This window comes from Girardinichthys multiradiatus, chromosome 14 (genome assembly GCF_021462225.1).
Source record: "Girardinichthys multiradiatus isolate DD_20200921_A chromosome 14, DD_fGirMul_XY1, whole genome shotgun sequence".
Lineage (NCBI taxonomy): Eukaryota > Metazoa > Chordata > Actinopteri > Cyprinodontiformes > Goodeidae > Girardinichthys > Girardinichthys multiradiatus.
The window spans coordinates 9,327,751-9,347,049 of record NC_061807.1 but is presented as its reverse complement, the minus strand read 5'-3'; the positions used below and the strand labels follow the sequence as shown (position 1 = coordinate 9,347,049).

Below are 19,299 nucleotides of genomic sequence, written 5' to 3'. Positions count from 1 at the left end.
TGAAAAAATTGGAATAGCATTTGTAATACCAGAATTTAAAATAAAAGTAGGAAAAAGAATTACAGATGGATTATCAGTATATTCAGGAGAATTATTAGAAATATTGTTAGCAGTGCAGTGGGTGGAGGATATAAAACCATTAAAAACAATCATTTGTTCAGACTCAAGTTCAGCATTATTAAGTTTAAAACATAATCATTCAGATGGTAGACCAGACATTTTGTTGGACATAAAACATACTTTATTTAGAATACAAAGGACGGGTTTAATATTAGTGTTTTTATGGGTACCAGCACATGTAGGAGTTGGAGGGAATGAGAAGGCGGACAGGATGGCAAAGAAGGCAACACAAAACATTAGCTTTATAATAAATATTAGTAGGTCAGAGGCAAGAAATATAATTAAACAGAGAATCAGGAAAGAGTGGCAAAAAAGGTGGGATGAAGAAAAGAAAGGAAGATGGTTTTACAGAATCAACAAGATAGTAGGAGAAGTAAGAACAGGAAGAAGGAGTAGAAAAGAGGAAAGATTAATTACAAGATTAAGACTAGGACATACAGGACTTAATTCTACATTGTTCAAGATAAAGAAACATAATACAGGAAAATGTGATTATTGTGGAGAGGAGGAAACAATAGAACATGTAATATTGAAGTGTCAGAAATATGAACAAGAAAGAACAATTTTAAGGAGAGAATTTGTAGGTATTAAAGAAAATTTTATATTGAGAGATACTTTGCAAAGAAGTTTAGGTAGCAAACATATTCAAATTATAATTAGATTTTTCAAAAGCACTAAATTAATAAATAGAATTTGATTGTTGTAATAGTAAATAAGATTTAAAACCATGAAGAACCACACTCCATACCAGTCGGTGGCGGTAATGCACATCTTCAAGTTATTTGCCAACTGCCAAAAAACAACACAGAAGAAGAAGAAGAGCTCCTGGGTAGAACCTGCTGTATGATGAACCAACCAGACTGGGTCCAACAAACTGGTTTTACACGATGCAAACAGAGGCAGCTGATCTGTCAGACTGTTTTAACCAGTATTTTCCAGCCTCTATGCACGTCATATGCTTTCATAAAACAATGCAAACAAGCTCCTGTCATCAGATAACCTGTAGGCTGGATCTTTCTAACTTCAGATTATAGGTTTCACTCTTTAACTGTCAGCTGGGAGCTTCCTCTAACAAAGATTAGTTTTATTTCTCTATTTTCTGACGACACGGAACAAAAAACTAGATTTATTTCAGATTTAATCTTTTGGTTGGTTCAGATGTTGGTCACTGTGGTTAGTTAGAAACTGATGGTAGGTTAGTTTTTAACGGCCGTTTTTAATGTTGTCTCTCAGCTCCTCCTTCTTCCGTGAAGCCGTCGCAGCGAGACCTCGATTCAACCCTGAGTTTCTCTCGACTAGAAATAGTTAGTCGGCCTAAACTAGAGTCAGAGTTCCTCTCTAACCCTAAAGTAGATCTAACAGAGTTTATTACTAAAGTTAAACTCTGATCTTTGTTGAGTATTACACTAAACTCAGGGTTAAACTCATGGAGGAATTTCAATGAGGAAATGGCTGCTTTTTTACCTGCGTCACTCATCAGGACTCTGCTGTTTCTCAGCTGCTTCCTGCTTGTTTCTGTTGGTAAGTTTAATCTTTGATAATAAGAAGAATAATGTTTTTTTTCATGTGAGATGAGATTTAAAAATATTTCCTCATTCCTGTTAATTTTGGAGAGAAATTGTTTTAAGTTTGTTCAGGTCTCACATATAATTTAAATCAACTGTGCTTCATTATCTGAAAACTTTGTGTTATTCTCTATTCTAATGTATTTTGGTTCTGTTCCCTGTTTGGACCAGTTACCTCTTATAAACTGGGACAGATTAGGACCCCATTAACCCACAGTAACTCTGAGTCTCTGTTAGATGATATTTATTGGATTCATTAAACCACATTTCCTCACAGTAGAGACTATGAGTAGAAAATAGTGAATCCTAAACGTCTCCTTGGTTAAAACCAACACATGGTCCATATGAGGCGTCCTGCAGTAAATAATCAACTAAAACTGAGAATGAGACAAAGTGACCAGCAGGCGTGTGAAGGTCCAACCAGCTGCTCTGCTGTAGTTCCTAGTAAACATGGACCCATATGAGATTCTCATGGTGGGATAACCTTCAATAAATATACCATGGTTCTACCGGACCGTGATATTAACACTAACAATGTTTAACATGATCTGAAAACTTTAACTTCAATCATCTGTTCTTGGTTTTCACTGTAGATTAAATCTGATGTTGATCAGCTGATAATTATCTGAAACTTTATATCAGAGAAGAACCAATCAATCAATCAGCCAGAGATGAAGCTGAGAGGTTTTACTCTTCTCTGGTCTGGGAGAGGTCAAAGGTCAGGTGAGGCCTGGGGGCCATAAAAGGTCAAGATCTGGTTTCAACTATAAATAGACAATAATTATAATGTTTTAATCAACTAGAGTCTGTTTCTAAAGCAGCATTAGACAGTAAATTATTAATCTTCTTATTCTGAATGTGCAGCTTTAACATCTTTGCTCTGTGATGTTTCCTCTCCTGCAGATCAGATAATCATCACAGTTAAACCTGGAGAAGAAGTTATTCTGACATGTAGACCAGCTGAGAAGAAAGATGTTCTAGTTGTAGAGTGGAACAGAATTGATCTGGGGTCAGATCAGTTTGTTCTTTTATACAAAGACAAGCAGTTTGATCCAGAGGGTCAATTTCTATCCTTTAAGAACCGGGTGGATCTGAAGAACGTGAAGAATGGAGACGTGTCTTTGGTTCTGAAGAACGTGACGACTGATGATACAGGAACATATGAGTGTCGAGTCGCTCAGAGAGGAAATGATCTAGACACTGACCTCATCAGCATTATTGACCTGATAGTTCAAGGTGAGTCTGTTTGTTTCTGGATCAGAACTTCCAGCAGCTTCCTGGTTCTTGACATGAGAGAAACATCTCAGATCAGATGTTAGATGGACAGAAACACTTCAAGGAATCATAGTTTTCATGTCTGACAGAAACATCTTATAACTGAAATGAAAACTTAACAATATTACAGTTTAATTAAAAAAATGAAACCGAACTGTAGAACATCATCTAACTGCTTCATACATTCAAGAAGCAATAGATGCCATATTATTGATGCTAAAATAATGTATTATTACAGTTATGATAATGTTGTCTAAGACATTCATTTATTATTTAGATTTTAATATATAGAAACATATATAGTGAATAAGATAAATGAGTGATGCTGTAACTGTTTAAAATCACCTGTTTGATGACAATCATTTATCGATCAGTTTATTTCAGATAAAAATACTTAAATAATAAATAAAATGTCCGTCACAATCAGTGAGATAAATGTAAAGCTGAAACAGGAGGTAGTTTTAACTTATGAGGACAGCGATGGAAGATTAAAACACAATGCAGAACAAACCGTCACTGAATTTAGTTTTTAACCCTGAGGATCTGATGCCTTCAATCATTTTAATGTAGCTGTTATAATCCACCACTTTACTGGAACATATTAGACCCATAATGTTCTATTTATTGTAATAAAAATCAACTAATAAACATGAAAATAAACACTGAGAGAATCTGTGTTTTCAGCTAATTCAACTAATGGATGAATCCAATTAAATAGAAGACCTGCCCACTGAAAACTATTGCAATCTTGTCAAAATACTCCTGTTTTTGAGAACTACTTTTCCTTCCGCCTAGTAAAGTGCTTAATGTGAAGCAGCGTGCCACTGCTGCTCAATTAGTCAGTCACCAGGTCGGCTTATTAGAAGCGACTTTGGGCTTGTTTTTTTCTTAAGTTGTTTGCAAATCTCATGAGAGATTGCAGATTTTCGGGGCTTGTTTTTTAATGTGAAGTTGCTGTTTGGGCTTGGCTTTCTTGCCGAGTAAAACCCCTTGATTATCTCCCAGCTCCCCAGAATAAACCAGAACATGAGTGGTAGGTAGTAGAGAGTGACACGGGGGTGGATTTTCTCTCCTGTCCCATCCCGCTCCCACAGAAAAATGTCTTGTCTCATCCCAATCCCAGGCCAGCATAACGAAAAAAAATCCTGTCCCGTCCCACTCCTGGTAAATTGACTCCCACTCCTGTGCCTCTCCCATTTTAGTTTTCTTCATTTAGTCTTTTGGTAATTTCTTTCTTTGAAGGACCAGTTAGGTCCCTGTTTTTAGCTGTAGTAAAGGCCAGTTAAAGTAAAAAGAATAATGATGAAGAAATAATAAAATATCAAACAAGGAAACAGACCATGCCTATCTTAGTTGAATAAACAAAATGTACATAGTTGTATTTTACTCATTTATTAAGTGATTGTTTCCTTTGAACAATGACATCATTTTTATGTTTCAAGTTGCTGAAATGAAAGAAAAATCCACCTAGCAAGAGAACTGTTCTTGAACAAAAGGACAAAAAGGCATTACCTTCATAATTTAGAAACTGTACCTCAATGGTTCACAGCCCTGGTCCTCAGGGACCCCTTCCCTGCAAGTTTTAGATGTTTGTCTGCTCCAGAACACCTGATTTAAATTCTGACATGATCTCCTATACAGGCATCAAGAATGGAGGGTCAAACTGGACAAATTTAATACAATAAAATCATCATTCAATAAATAAATGTTGTGAATGTCCCATAAGTGAAGTAAATGTAACATGAAAGAAATGTAACATTAAATGTGCCATTAAATTAAAGGTGCCATTTATTTATTTAATACATCATTAGAAACAATAAATGTACCATTATATCATGAAATGGAATAGTATGCAATTAAATATGCCACTGAATAATTAAGTATAATTTTAAAGACGACATGACGTAATTAGTGGTACACTTAATATTTAATGATGTATTAAATAAATTGTACATTTAAATTTTTTTCTATTTCACAACATATTTATTTAATATCTTCCCTTGATGAAGCCTTTCTATACGGAGCCCACGAGGGGACAAGGGGGGATTGTTTTCTCTTTTGCGTTTTCACGCAATAGTCTTTGCGTTATTTCGCAATACTTTGTGGGATAGTTTCCAAACCAGATAACTGCAAAAATGAAACAAACACTACACCCGTTTTGAGATTTATTGAGTTTTATTTTGAAATCAGCCTTAAATAAAATGATCTTCAATCAGACTAAAAGACAGTTTTTATCCACAAGCTGTCAAACAAACTACTGAACAATAAAACTGCACGAAACCACATCTGTGACACTTTATTTCCTTATTACTGCTGCATGATGTGTACTTTTTTTTTTTGTACACCATTAGTGTTTTTGTTTTTATTGTGATTTGAACGGTTCTTCTCATCCTAAGTATTTCATTGCATTGTTTACTGCGTGTTAACCTGCATATGACAAATAAACCATATTAATGACATATCAGTGTTTGTTTTATGAGCAGTTTGTCATCTGTGCTGCTGCTCCAAAATGCAGTTTTCTCAAGGCGATGATGGGAACGCAAAAGTACAGGTCCTTCTCAAAATATTAGCATATTGTGATAAAGTTCATTATTTTCCATAATGTCATGATGAAAATTTAACATTCATATATTTTAGATTCATTGCACACTAACTGAAATATTTCAGGTCTTTTATTGTCTTAATACGGATGATTTTGGCATACAGCTCATGAAAACCCAAAATTCCTATCTCACAAAATTAGCATATCATTAAAAGGGTCTCTAAACGAGCTATGAACCTAATCATCTGAATCAACAAGTTAACTCTAAACACCTGCAAAAGATTCCTGAGGCCTTTAAAACTCCCAGCCTGGTTCATCACTCAAAACCCCAATCATGGGTAAGACTGCCGACCTGACTGCTGTCCAGAAGGCCACAATTGACACCCTCAAGCAAGAGGGTAAGACACAGAAAGAAATTTCTGAACGAATAGGCTGTTCCCAGAGTGCTGTATCAAGGCACCTCAGTGGGAAGTCTGTGGGAAGGAAAAAGTGTGGCAGAAAACGCTGCACAACGAGAAGAGGTGACCGGACCCTGAGGAAGATTGTGGAGAAGGGCCGATTCCAGACCTTGGGGGACCTGTGGAAGCAGTGGACTGAGTCTGGAGTAGAAACATCCAGAGCCACCGTGCACAGGCGTGTGCAGGAAATGGGCTACAGGTGCCGCATTCCCCAGACCTGGGCTACAGAGAAGCAGCACTGGACTGTTGCTCAGTGGTCCAAAGTACTTTTTTCGGATGAAAGCAAATTCTGCATGTCATTCGGAAATCAAGGTGCCAGAGTCTGGAGGAAGACTGGGGAGAAGGAAATGCCAAAATGCCAGAAGTCCAGTGTCAAGTCCCCACAGTCAGTGATGGTCTGGGGTGCCGTGTCAGCTGCTAGTGTTGCTCCACTGTGTTTTATCAAGGGCAGGGTCAATGCAGCTAGCTATCAGGAGATTTCGGAGCACTTCATGCCTCCATCTGCTGAAAAGCTTTATGGAGATGAAGATTTCATTTTACAGCACGATCTGGCACCTGCTCACAGTGCCAAAACCACTGGTAAATGGTTTACTGACCATGGTATCACTGTGCTCAATTGGCCTGCCAACTCTCCTGACCTGAACCCCATAGAGAATCTGTGGGATATTGTGAAGAGAACGTTGAGAGACTCAAGACCCAACACTCTGGATGAGCTAAAGGCCGCTATCGAAGCATCCTGGGCCTCCATAAGACCTCAGCAGTGCCACAGGCTGATTGCCTCCATGCCACGCCGCATTGAAGCAGTCATTTCTGCCAAAAGATTCCGGGCCAAGTATTGAGTGCATAACTGTACATGATTATTCGAAGGTTGACGTTTTTTGTATTAAAAACACTTTTCTTTTATTGGTCGGATGAAATATGCTAATTTTGTGAGATAGGAATTGTGGGTTTTCATGAGCTGTATGCCAAAATCATCCGTATTAAGACAATAAAAGACCTGAAATATTTCAGTTAGTGTGCAATGAATCTAAAATATAGGAATGTTAAATTTTCATCATGACATTATGGAAAATAATGAACTTTATCACAATGTGCTAATATTTTGAGAAGGACCTGTATTAAACATTATGAGATGTATGGCTGGTATTGATTGGGGAGCAGATTGAACATCAATAAAAATAATTTATACAAGATTAATTAGACCAAATATTGATTATGGAAGTATAATTTATGGATCAGCAGCAAACACACATCTTATAAAATTAGGCAATATTCAACATCAAGCTTTAAGAATTTGTACAGGACCAATCAGAACCAGTCCAATAGCAGAACTCCAGGTAGAGATGGGACAGATGCCATTAGATCTATGAAGGAAACAGATGGCAATAAATTACTGGATAAACTTGCAAAGAAAAAGAAACAAACTAACAGTTTTGGTTGGAATATCAATAACATAGCAGAAGAATTTCAAATATATCATAAAGAAATAAGTTCAATGTTGCGTTTACCAGTAGTACCACCGTGGCTATAGCCAGAAGCAGTGGTGGATATGGCATTGATGGAAAAGAAAAAGGATCCAAAATGTACTTCAGATTCAAGTTTAATAAAAGTAAATATAAACAATTACTATCAATATGTTCAGATTTACACAGACGCATCAAAAACAGATGAAAAAATAGGAGTAGCATTTATAATACCAGAATTTAAAATAAAAGTAGGAAAAAGAATCACAAATGGATTATCAGTATATTCAGGAGAATTATTAACAATATTTTTAGCAGTGCAGTGGGTGGAGGATATAAAACCCTTAAAAACAATAATTAGTTCACACTCAAGTTCAGCATTATTAAGTTTAAAACATAATCAATCAGATGGTAGACCAGACATTTTGTTGAAAATAAAACATACTTTATTCAGAATACAAAGGACGGGATTAATATTAGTGTTTTTATGGGTACCAGCGCATGTAGGAGTTGGAGGGAATGAGATGGCGGACAGGATGTCAAAGAAGGCAACACAGAACCACATTAATATTAGTAGGTCAGAGGCGAGAAATATCATTAAGCAGAACATCAAGAAAGAGTGGCAGAAAAGGTGGGATGAAGAGAGGAAAGGAAGATGGTTTTATAGAATCAACAAGATAGTAGGAGAAGTAAGAACTGGAAGAAGGAGCAGAAAAGAGGAACGATTAATTACAAGATTAAGATTTGGACATAAAGGACTTAATTATACATTGTTTAAAATAAAGAAACATAATACAGGAAAACGTGTCACAGGAGCAATTTCTATTGACTGTAGAACCACTTTCTCTTTCAATGTTTTTTAGGTTGATAACAATTTCCATTGTACGTAGATTCTCACTAAAGGCATCAAAACTGTGAATGAACACATGGATTCATGTAACAAACGCAAAATTGTAAAATAACTTTAAATGCTTTCAATTCAATTCAGTTTATTTATATAGCGCCAATTCACAACACATGCTGTCTCAAGGCACTTCACAAAGTCAGGTACATACATTCCAATTAATCCTAACAATTGAACAGTGCAGTCAGATTCAGTTATTTATTCAAACTGGATAAAAAGTTTTTATGTTTAAGGAAACCCAGCAGATTGCATCCAGTCAGTGACTTGCAGCATTCACTCCTCCTGGAAGAGCATGTAGAGACAGTGGACAGTCACTGGTGTTTTTATGTGTTCCTTCAAAGTTTTGTTGCCTTTAGTGAGAGTCTACAATGTAAATAGTCATGAAAATAAAGAGACCCATTAAGTGAGAAAGTGTATCTAAAACCTTTGACCGGTAGTGTATGTATTTCTCAATATATAAACTTTATTGAATATATCAAAACAACATCCAGCCGTTTGTATTGTAACATCTCAGATGTTTCAAACATTTCTTCAACATGAAAATCCTTAACTAAGCAGTTTTAGTTTTCTTAAGGCACAAATTTAACGCAAAATTGCATCCATTAGCAGGCGTGTTAACGAAGCTGAATGCAGGAGTTGTAGCTATATATCTGAGGCCAACGAAAATTGTGCAAATTGTCCACTGGCCTTGCACTTCACATCACAAATTGTACAGCGACCGTAATATGTTTGAGCCTTCAAACCTTAGCCATTTTCCTCTCTAGTGTGGATACTCATGTGTTTGTTTAAACTTCCTTTTACAGTAAATCTGTGTCCACATAGATCACAACAGAAAGGTTTCTGCCCAGTGTGGATTCTCATGTGTGTGTTTAAACTTCCTTTTCGGCTAAATCTTTGTCCACATAGATCACAACAGAAAGGTTTCTGTCCAGTGTGGATTCTCATGTGTGTGTTTAAACTTGATTCATGGCTAAATCTTTGTCCACATAGATCACAACAGAAAGGTTTCTGTCCAGTGTGGATTCTCATGTGTCTGTTTAAACTTCCTTTTTCAGTAAATCTTTGTCCACATAGATCACAACAGAAAGGTTTCTGTCCAGTGTGGATTCTCATGTGTTTGTTTAAACTTCCTTTTTGGCTAAATCTTTGTCCACATAGATCACAACAGAAAGGTTTCTGTCCAGTGTGGATTCTCATGTGTGTGTTTAAACTTCCTTTTCGGCTAAATCTTTGTCCACATAGATCACAACAGAAAGGTTTCTGTCCAGTGTGGATTCTCATGTGTCTGTTTAAACTTGATTCATGGCTAAATCTTTGTCCACATAGATCACAACAGAAAGGTTTCTGTCCAGTGTGGATTCTCATGTGTGTGTTTAAACTTCCTTTTTCAGTAAATCTTTGTCCACATAGATCACAACAGAAAGGTTTCTGTCCAGTGTGGATTCTCATGTGTGTGTTTAAACTTCCTTTTTGGCTAAATCTTTGTCCACATAGATCACAACAGAAAGGTTTCTGTCCAGTGTGGATTCTCATGTGTCTGTTTAAACTTCCTTTATGGCTAAATCTTTGTCCACATAGATCACAACATAAAGGTTTCTGACCAGTGTGGATTCTCATGTGTGTGTTTAAACTTCCTTTTTGGTTAAATCTTTGTCCACAAAGATCACAACAGAAAGGTTTCTGTCCAGTGTGGATTCTCATGTGTTTGTTTAAACTTCCTTTTTCAGTAAATCTTTGTCCACATAGATCACAACAGAAAGGTTTATGTCCAGTGTGAATTCTCATGTGTTTGTTTAAACTTCCTTTTTCAGTAAATCTTTGTCCACATAGATCACAACAGAAAGGTTTCTGTCCAGTGTGAATTCTCATGTGTGTGTTTAAATTTCCTTTTTGGTTAAATCTTTGTCCACATAGATCACAACAGAAAGGTTTCTGTCCAGTGTGAATTCTCATGTGTGTGTTTAAACTTCCTTTTTCAGTAAATCTTTGTCCACATAGATCACAACAGAAAGGTTTCTGTCCAGTGTGGATTCTCATGTGTATGTTTAAACTTCCTTTATGGCTAAATCTTTGTCCACATAGATCACAACAGAAAGGTTTCTGTCCAGTGTGGATTCTCATGTGTTTGTTTAAACTTCCTTTTTCAGTAAATCTTTGCCCACAGAGATCACAACAGTAAGGTTTCTGTCCAGCGTGGATTCTCATGTGTGTGTTTAAACTTCCTTTTTCAGTAAATCTTTGTCCACATAGATCACAACAGAAAGGTTTCTGTCCAGTGTGGATTCTCATGTGTATGTTTAAACTTCCTTTATGGCTAAATCTTTGTCCACATAGATCACAACAGAAAGGTTTCTGTCCAGTGTGGATTCTCATGTGTTTGTTTAAACTTCCTTTTTCAGTAAATCTTTGCCCACAGAGATCACAACAGTAAGGTTTCTGTCCAGCGTGGATTCTCATGTGTGTGTTTAAACTTCCTTTTTCAGTAAATATTTGTCCACATAGATCACAACAGTAAGGTTTCTGTCCAGCGTGGATTCTCATGTGTGTGTTTAAACTTCCTTTTTCAGTAAATATTTGTCCACATAGATCACAACAGTAAGGTTTCTGTCCAGCGTGGATTCTCATGTGTGTGTTTAAACTTCCTTTTTCAGTAAATATTTGTCCACATAGATCACAACAGTAAGGTTTCTGTCCAGCGTGGATTCTCATGTGTGTGTTTAAACTTCCTTTTTCAGTAAATATTTGTCCACAGAGATCACAACAGTAAGGTTTCTGTCCAGCGTGGATTCTCATGTGTGTGTTTAAACTTCCTTTTTCAGTAAATATTTGTCCACAGAGATCACAACAGTAAGGTTTCTGTCCAGCGTGGATTCTCATGTGTGTGTTTAAACTTCCTTTTTCAGTAAATATTTGTCCACATACATCACAACAGAAAGGTTTCTCACCAGTGTGGATTCTCATGTGTCTGTTTAAAGGTCCTTTTCCAATAAAGGTTTTACCACAGTCTTCACAGCTAAACTTCACTCCTGTCTGGACTTTCTTTGGCGATTCCACATTTTTCTTCTCTGTGAAACAGTTCTTCCTATCCAGCGAGCTTAAAGATCCTATTTCTGAATTTATCATGTCTTTCTGAAGAAAGCCACGGTGAACAAATTGTTCAGCAAACTCAGGGAAGCTAAAAGGTTTGTTAATGTTTCCATCATCGGCCTTTTCATCCTTCTCAGTGTCTTCAGTTTCTGAGGAAATGGAACCATCTCCATGATCTTGTATCCTGATGGATTCTTCTCCTCCATCAATATCTTCTGGAAGCGCTCTGCCTTTAATTTGGTCTTGATAAAGCTGTGAGAGTAGAGGGGACTGTTCATCATCCTCACTCTTTATGGGAGTAGCAGTGACTGGAAACTTGATGGCATCAATCTCCTCCTTCCCATTGAGCTGCTCTCCCCCCAGACTGGTGTAGACCTCCTCCTGTTCCTTCTTTATGTGGTGGGGCTTTGGGTCATGTAGGCCAGCACAAGGTCTGTGCTTTACAGGAGCTTCTTCTTTAACCATCAGCATCTGCTTAACATCTGCAGGAAACAATGAAACACATCATGTATATTAGAAAGTTTTTTTACTTCAGCCTGGACTGAGTGACTTTTTAATAAAGATATATTTAGGTACTTTGGTTACATTAAATTCTTTGATTTAATTACCATTTATTCTTATCCTTTTATTTTGCATTGTTGCTTCTTAAGTCTGTTGATTTATGTCATGATCTGTTCACTTATTCTCAACAACCACATACTGAAACCATTTAAGACTTTTTTTGTCTCCATCTCGCTTGTGTACAATTGTTTACAGTGTGCTGCATAATTAATCTTTTTAACTAATTTCTATGTAGAATAATCCGGTTTTAAAGCAGGTATAATAAGCAATGAACATGTCAACTTTTTCTCAGTTAAATATAAATTTTAAAAACAATGACATATATTTCACACCAGATGTTGGCAACTATCAAAAACTCCTCATATTATAAGAAATTAAAGCCAATTATTCCACAAAGAACGTTAAGGGTAAAAACTTGGAATGACACAGAGAATAAGGATTTAACCCATGAAGAAATGGATGTCTGAAGGTGTATAAAAGCCAAACAACCATATTAAATCTGTCAGCATTTAGAAACCATCTTTTATATGTTCAAATCAATATCAGCTGGTTTAATATTTATTGATACCCTATAAGAAGGTTTCTTATTACTGAAGTATTGCACAGAGGGGTAAAACTGGCAAAAGCAAAGAGACCTTCACAAAAAGGTATTACTATTGCTTACTTAAGAAACCTTTGCTTGATCAAGGTGACTTAATAAATTACAGACCTGTATCCAATCTTCCATTCTTATCTAAAATTCTTCAGAAAAGAGTTGCTAGTCAAATATGTGAGCATTTACACAGCAATGACCTGTTTGAAGAGTTTCAGTCAGGCTTCAGAGCTCATCATAGCATGGAAACAGCTCTGCTGAAAGTCACTAATGATATTCTTATAGCCTCAGATAATGGATTTGTGTCTGTACTGGTCCTGTTAGATCTCAGTGCTGCATTTGATACAGTCGACCATAATATTCTCTTAGAAAGGCTGGAATATGCTGTAGGGATCAGAGGAACAGCACTAGGCTGGTTTAAATCTTATCTATCTGACAGATTCCAGTTTGTTCATGTAAATGATAAATTATCTTTAAACTCCAGGGTTAATTGTGGAGTACCACAGGGTTCAGTACTTGGGCCAATTCTCTTTACTATATATATGCTTCCAATAGGTAAAATTATCAGGCAGGATAGGATAAGTTTTCACTGTTATGCTGATGATACTCAGCTTTACTTATCCATGAATCCTGATGAGCCCAACCAGTTAGACTATAAGCATGTCTTGAAGATATAAAAACTTGGACGACTTTAAATTTTCTGCTTCTAAATCTAGACAAGACGGATGTTGTCGAATATTTGAAAAAGAAACTGTTTAGTCAATCACTTAACCTGGATGGCATTAAATTTACCTCCATAATAAAGTAAAAAAACCGTGGTATTATTTTCGACTAGGACATGTCATTTAAATCCCATATTAAACAGATTTCTAGGACGTCCTTCTTTCATTGCCAAAATTTGAAATACCCTACTCACGAGTGACGCTGAAAAAGTAGTCCATGCATTTGTTACTTCAAGGCTGGAGTATTGTAAACCTTCAGCTAATCCAAAACGCTGCAGCAAGAGTTCTGATGAAAATTAAAATGAGAGATCATATTTCTCCTATTTTAGCTTCCCTTCATTGGCTCCCTGTTAAATCCAGAATAGAATTTAAAATTCTCCACCTCACATATGGTAAATGGTCTGAACTTATATAGCGCTTTTCCAGTCATACAGACCGCTCAAAGCGTTTTACACTAGAGCCACATTTACCCAATTGCACTCACTAACGCTCACACATTCATACACCGATACGCACACCGGTAGGCAACTTGAGGTTAAGTGCCTTGCCCAGGGGCACATCGACATATGACAGGAGGAAGCTAGAATTGAACCCACAACCTTCTGATTGCAAGACAACTACTCTTCCTACTGAGCCACAGTCGCCATATAAAACCCTTAATGATCTAGCTCCATCATACATCAGAGATCTGATTGGTCCGTATATTCCTAACACAGCACTTCGTTCTCAGACTGCAGGTTTACTGGTGGTTCCTAGAGTCTCTAGAAGTAGAATGGGAGGCAGATCCTTTAGTTATCAGGCTCCTCTCCTGTGGAACCAGCTCCCGTTTTGGTCCGTGAGGCAGACACCCTGTCTACTTTTAAGGCTAGGCTTAAACCTTTCCTTTTTGATAAAGCTTATAATTAGAGAGGCTTAGGTCATCCTGAGCTATCTGTGTAGTTATGCTGCTATAGGCTTAGGCTGCTGGAGGACATAATGACCACTTTTACTCTGTGCTACATTCTCATACTACTCTCCAAATTAGCATTATCTGTTGTTATTTCAGCTTTTAACTTTATGTTCTCTCTCTTTTCTCTTCCTAGAAGCGACACCTAGCCTGACACTGTATCTACCGGTGACACCTTCCTGGAGGGGGGCATCGACCAACCTTCTGTTGCCAACAACTTCATGTTTACCTTCTACCGATGATACACTTGGCCATGTCTTTCAGTGTTTAAAAGGGAGTTTTTCCTCTCCACTGTCGCTACATGCATGCTGTAAAGTCAATGACAGCGACTGTCCACTGTCTCTACATGCTCATCCAGGAGGAGTGAATGCTGCAAGTCACTGACTGGATGCAATCTGCTGGGTTTCCTTAGATAGAATTTTTTTTTAACCAATTTAAATAAATAACTGAATTGACTGCACTGTCAGGATTAATTGAAATGTATGTACCCGACTTGAAATCTGTATGATTTGATTTAATTGACTTTGTAAAGTGCCTTAAGATGACATGTGTTGTGAACTGGTGCTATATAAATAAAATTGAATTCTGACAAAGGAGTCAAAAGAATAATCAAACAAGTTGTCCAAGAATCAAGGAGTACTCACAGAAAGCCTAAGAAAGACCTGGAAAAACCAGGTATAGTTTTTCCCCAATTTGTAATGTTTTCAACTGCAATGGCAAAGAAATGATCTGGCATCGGAGGAGAAACGGGTAGAAATACTGGCGAAACAGGTTAGTGAAATGATCAGACAGTTGTGCTAAGCTGAGCAACATGGCCGATCACAATTCATGAGTCCTACTAAGTCCTACTACGGTTTTTGAAAACATATCGTTGATTGTTTTAATTTGATAATGAAACCTTTGGATGTCAGATGTTTGATTTTAACCAAACATAAATAGCAACAACCTCTGTGAAACGATGCACTTAATTACCTGAGAAACTTTATGTTTAGGAAATAAATAAAAGCCAATATTGCCTTTATGGTCTGGCTGCTGGCTCCCGTGGCAGAAATCTGTGCTATGTTCCTGTCTCCCAGCCTTGTTGTTCCTTCCCTTGAATGTTACTCACTGCTTCATAATGCTGGTAGAAATACCTGTTTCCAATGGAACGCTGTGAAAAGAGCATAGTCCTAGAATATGAATAACACGTTGATCCTGGTTCATAACAAAGTCATTGAAATCTATGCGTCTGGAAAGGGTTACAGACGTTTCAAAAGGTTTGGGAATCCAGATAACCACCGTGAGAGCCATCCTCCATAAAGAGAGACCATGTGGAACAACAGGGAACCTTTCCAGGAGTAACCTGCCTACCAAAAATAGTCAAGTTTTTTTACTTTTCACTTTTCAGCAACAAGGTACTCAAAGCGCTGTTCATGAGGAAAAGCATTACAATGATACAGAAAATCATACACAGAAAAACCAATCAAATGACTAATAATCCTTGGGAGTTTACTGGTAAGAGCTGGTTCTAATCTAATCTTTCTGTTGTGACCATACAGCCATGGATTTCGACACCAAAACTCCAGTACATACTTTTCTGGAACTTTTCAAAATAAAGTGCATCAACCTTCTTCCAGCACAGCCAGAAAGGGGTAACTGTGGACTTCCTGTGGCGCCATTACCCAAATAAAAGCACAGCCAGGAAAGGGGGGTGACTGCGGACTTCCTGCAAGGACACTGCCGCATATAAGCCCCCACCTTTCCACAAGTCTTCCTCTTCCACGCGGCCTTCCATAGGGACCGGATAGGAGAGGAAATCGCGCGGATGTCTTTTGCTGGCAAAAAGACATAAATCCAACTGGATCCAAAGCCATACGATCATCGATCATATGCAAAGTTAAGTAGAATGAAATACTGTCTGTGTATCCGGTATTTTCATTCATGAACGGGGAACTTAAGGTGTAAGAGTTGCTTACATTTTCTCTTCGAGGCTCCACAGAAGCAAAACTGTTCGAGAGAGAGAGAGACCCCGGCCAGGACGCAGTCTCTCAGCCTGAAGGAAGACGGTAGAGACCGCAGCGGACAACATTCGTTCTTCATCCACAGCTGGAGGTTAGCGGGAAGCTAACCTTTTGTTCACAGAACGAACGCACCTTCTGATTGGAAGGAACTGAGGAAATTAGCGGTAACGAACAGCTGGGCAGCGGACAGGCCGAGCCGCCAGCTTTCCGGAGCTAACGCTATTGTTCACAGAGTGAACGCAGAGGTTAGCTGAAAGCCAACCGCTTGTTTGACTGTGGACGTTTCGTCGAACTTCATCGCCCTTGGACAACATATCCTCGCTACGGTCAGAGGTTAGGTTGGGGCAGATTAACAGATAGGTTTAGGATGAAATGACGTAAACGTTTTCATGTTATGAAGTTTTGTTTTGTGGAACCTGGCAATCTTTAGTGCTAGTGGGCTAGCTACGGCCCGCGCCGGTTCTGTGTTCTTTGTATGTTTTAAAGCTAAGATAAACTTTATTTAAATGGTGGTTTTAATCAGAACATTGCTCATAACGCGCCGTCCGCGCTTATGCATTTTAACCCTTTTATTAACCTGGTATTTTAAAGGTATGTGTTGATGCTGGTGCTAAGCTATTAGCTTCTTTGTTAGCCCAACGGCCAGCCGGTAAGAACACGTGTGGACTAGCATTAAGGCTAGTCAACAGAAAGGTTGTTGGTGTTCAAGCTAGTGAATAATAGTCCCTGAACATCATTTACTAGAGTTGATAACTAAGTAAACACCATTAAGCCCCATTCCTCCAGAAAGATTTGGCTCTTTTCCAAAATACTCAATAATATTTCTTCAAATATTATTTCAATAAATAAAGGCAGTTAATTAGACACCGTTGAGAATTAGTCACCCAGAAGGTTGGTTTTATTTGGCAGATCATTATTTAAAACATTATTTTATTAAAATAATATTTTACCTGATCTTGCATTGTGAATGGTTGTCTAAACGTTTGCTGATTATTTCCTAAGTTAGTTCCAAGACTAACTTAACTTCACTTCCAGATTCTTCAAGATAATCATTGGTTCTCAAACATAAACATTGCATGGTAATGTTGCATCACTCTTTTTGGTCATGATTTCCAATCATCTTTAATCAACTAGTTTATATTGTACATAGCAATGTGTAGATGCCATTTGGTACTGATGTCTTCTCTGCAAATTCTAAACTAACATAAAATTGGATTATTTTGTGGGCTCAAATCAAAATCAGCACCTGAAAAATGCAGTTACTGTGATATTCACTCGCATTATTATTGGCCTTCCAATTCAGGATAAAATCCCTGCAGACATTTTATATATATACAGGTCCTTCTCAAAATATTAGCATATTGTGATAAAGTTCATTATTTTCCATAATGTCATGATGAAAATTTAACATTCATATATTTTAGATTCATTGCACACTAACTGAAATATTTCAGGTCTTTTATTGTCTTAATACGGATGATTTTGGCATCCAGCTCATGAAAACCCAAAATTCCTATCTCACAAAATTAGCATATTTCATCCGACCAATAAAATAAAAGTGTTTTTAATACAAAAAACGTCAACCTTCAAATAATCATGTACAGTTATGCACTCAATACTTGGTCGGGAATCCTTTTGCAGAAATGACTGCTTCAATGCGGCGTGGCATGGAGGCAATCAGCCTGTGGCACTGCTGAGGTCTTATGGAGGCCCAGGATGCTTCGATAGCAGCCTTTAGCTCATCCAGTGTTGGGTCTTGAGTCTCTCAACGTTCTCTTCACAATATCCCACAGATTCTCTATGGGGTTCAGGTCAGGAGAGTTGGCAGGCCAATTGAGCACAGTGATACCATGGTCAGTAAACCATTTACCAGTGGTTTTGGCACTGTGAGCAGGTGCCAGGTCTTGCTGAAAAATAAAATCTTCATCTCCATAAAGCTTTTCAGCAGATGGAAGCATGAAGTGCTCCAAAATCTCCTGATAGCTAGCTGCATTGACCGTGCCCTTGATAAAACACAGTGGACCAACACAGCAGCTGACACGACACCCCAGACCATCACTGACTGTGGGTACTTGACACTGGACTTCTGGCATTTTTGCATTTCCTTCTCCCCAGTCTTCCTCCAGACTCTGGCACCTTGATTTCCAAATGACATGCAGAATTTGCTTTCATCCGAAAAAAGTACTTTGGACCACAGAGCAACAGTCCAGTGCTGCTTATCTGTAGCCCAGGTCAGGCGCTTCTGCCGCTGTTTCTGGTTCAAAAGTGGCTTGACCTGGGGAATGCGGCACCTGTAGCCCATTTCCTGCACACGCCTGTGCACGGTGGCTCTGGATGTTTCTACTCCAGACTCAGTCCACTGCTTCCGCAGGTCCCCCAAGGTCTGGAATCGGTCATTCTCCACAATCTTCCTCAGGGTCCGGTCACCTCTTCTTGTTGTGCAGCGTTTTCTGCCACACTTTTTCCTTCCCACAGACTTCCCACTGAGGTGCCTTGATACAGCACTCTGGGAACAGCCTATTCATTCAGAAATTTCTTTCTGTGTCTTACCCTCTTGCTTGAGGGTGTCAATAGTGGCCTTCTGGACAGCAGTCAGGTCGGCAGTCTTACCCATGATTGGGGTTTTGAGTGATGAACCAGGCTGGGAGTTTTAAAGGCCTCAGGAATCTTTTGCAGGTGTTTAGAGTTAACTAATTGTTTCAGATGATTAGGTTCATAGCTCGTTTAGAGACCCTTTTAATGATATGCTAATTTTGTGAGATAGGAATTTTGGGTTTTCATGAGCTGTATGCCAAAATCATCCGTATTAAGACAATAAAAGACCTGAAATATTTCAGTTAGTGTGCAATGAATCTAAAATATATGAATGTTAAATTTTCATCAAGACATTATGGAAAATAATTAACTTTATCACAATATGCTAATATTTTGAGAAGGACCTGTAGTGTATAAGTTTAAGTTTCTTACACTCTTACAATATGCAAGAACAATTTAAGTTACTGACGTCCTTGTAGCTCTTGGCTATATTTGTATTTACTGTAGGTGCATGTCAGTGCGTTACAAT

At 37.9% G+C, this 19,299-nt stretch overlaps 2 protein-coding genes across 2 annotated transcripts; one reads left to right on the top strand and one right to left on the bottom strand.

Annotated features, from left to right (window-relative positions):
- Nucleotides 1-946: 946 nt before the first annotated feature.
- LOC124881017 (hyaluronan and proteoglycan link protein 4-like) lies at nucleotides 947-3,004 on the top strand. Its single transcript, XM_047386501.1, has 2 exons — nucleotides 947-1,641; nucleotides 2,589-3,004. Exons 1-2 carry the CDS (start codon nucleotides 1,569-1,571, stop codon nucleotides 3,002-3,004), a joined length of 489 nt encoding a protein of 162 aa, XP_047242457.1. The 5' UTR covers nucleotides 947-1,568.
- Nucleotides 3,005-8,774: 5,770 nt separating this feature from the next.
- On the bottom strand, nucleotides 8,775-10,136 carry LOC124880627 (gastrula zinc finger protein XlCGF57.1-like; the record flags this gene model as incomplete). The annotated part of the gene is made up of 1 exon (XM_047385905.1): nucleotides 8,775-10,136. A coding segment is annotated over one exon (1,065 nt), but the record flags the coding sequence as incomplete, so codon positions are not given.
- Nucleotides 10,137-19,299: the final 9,163 nt, after the last annotated feature.

What these genes read in the sequence shown, in the direction of transcription:
- LOC124881017 (XM_047386501.1), top strand. Translation starts at nt 1,569, where the DNA reads ATGGCTGCTTTTTTACCTGCGTCACTCATCAGGACTCTGCTGTTTCTC. An exon ending in CTTCCTGCTTGTTTCTGTTG is followed by an intron (nt 1,642 to 2,588) that starts GTAAGTTTAATC and finishes CCTCTCCTGCAG; the next exon opens with ATCAGATAATCATCACAGTT.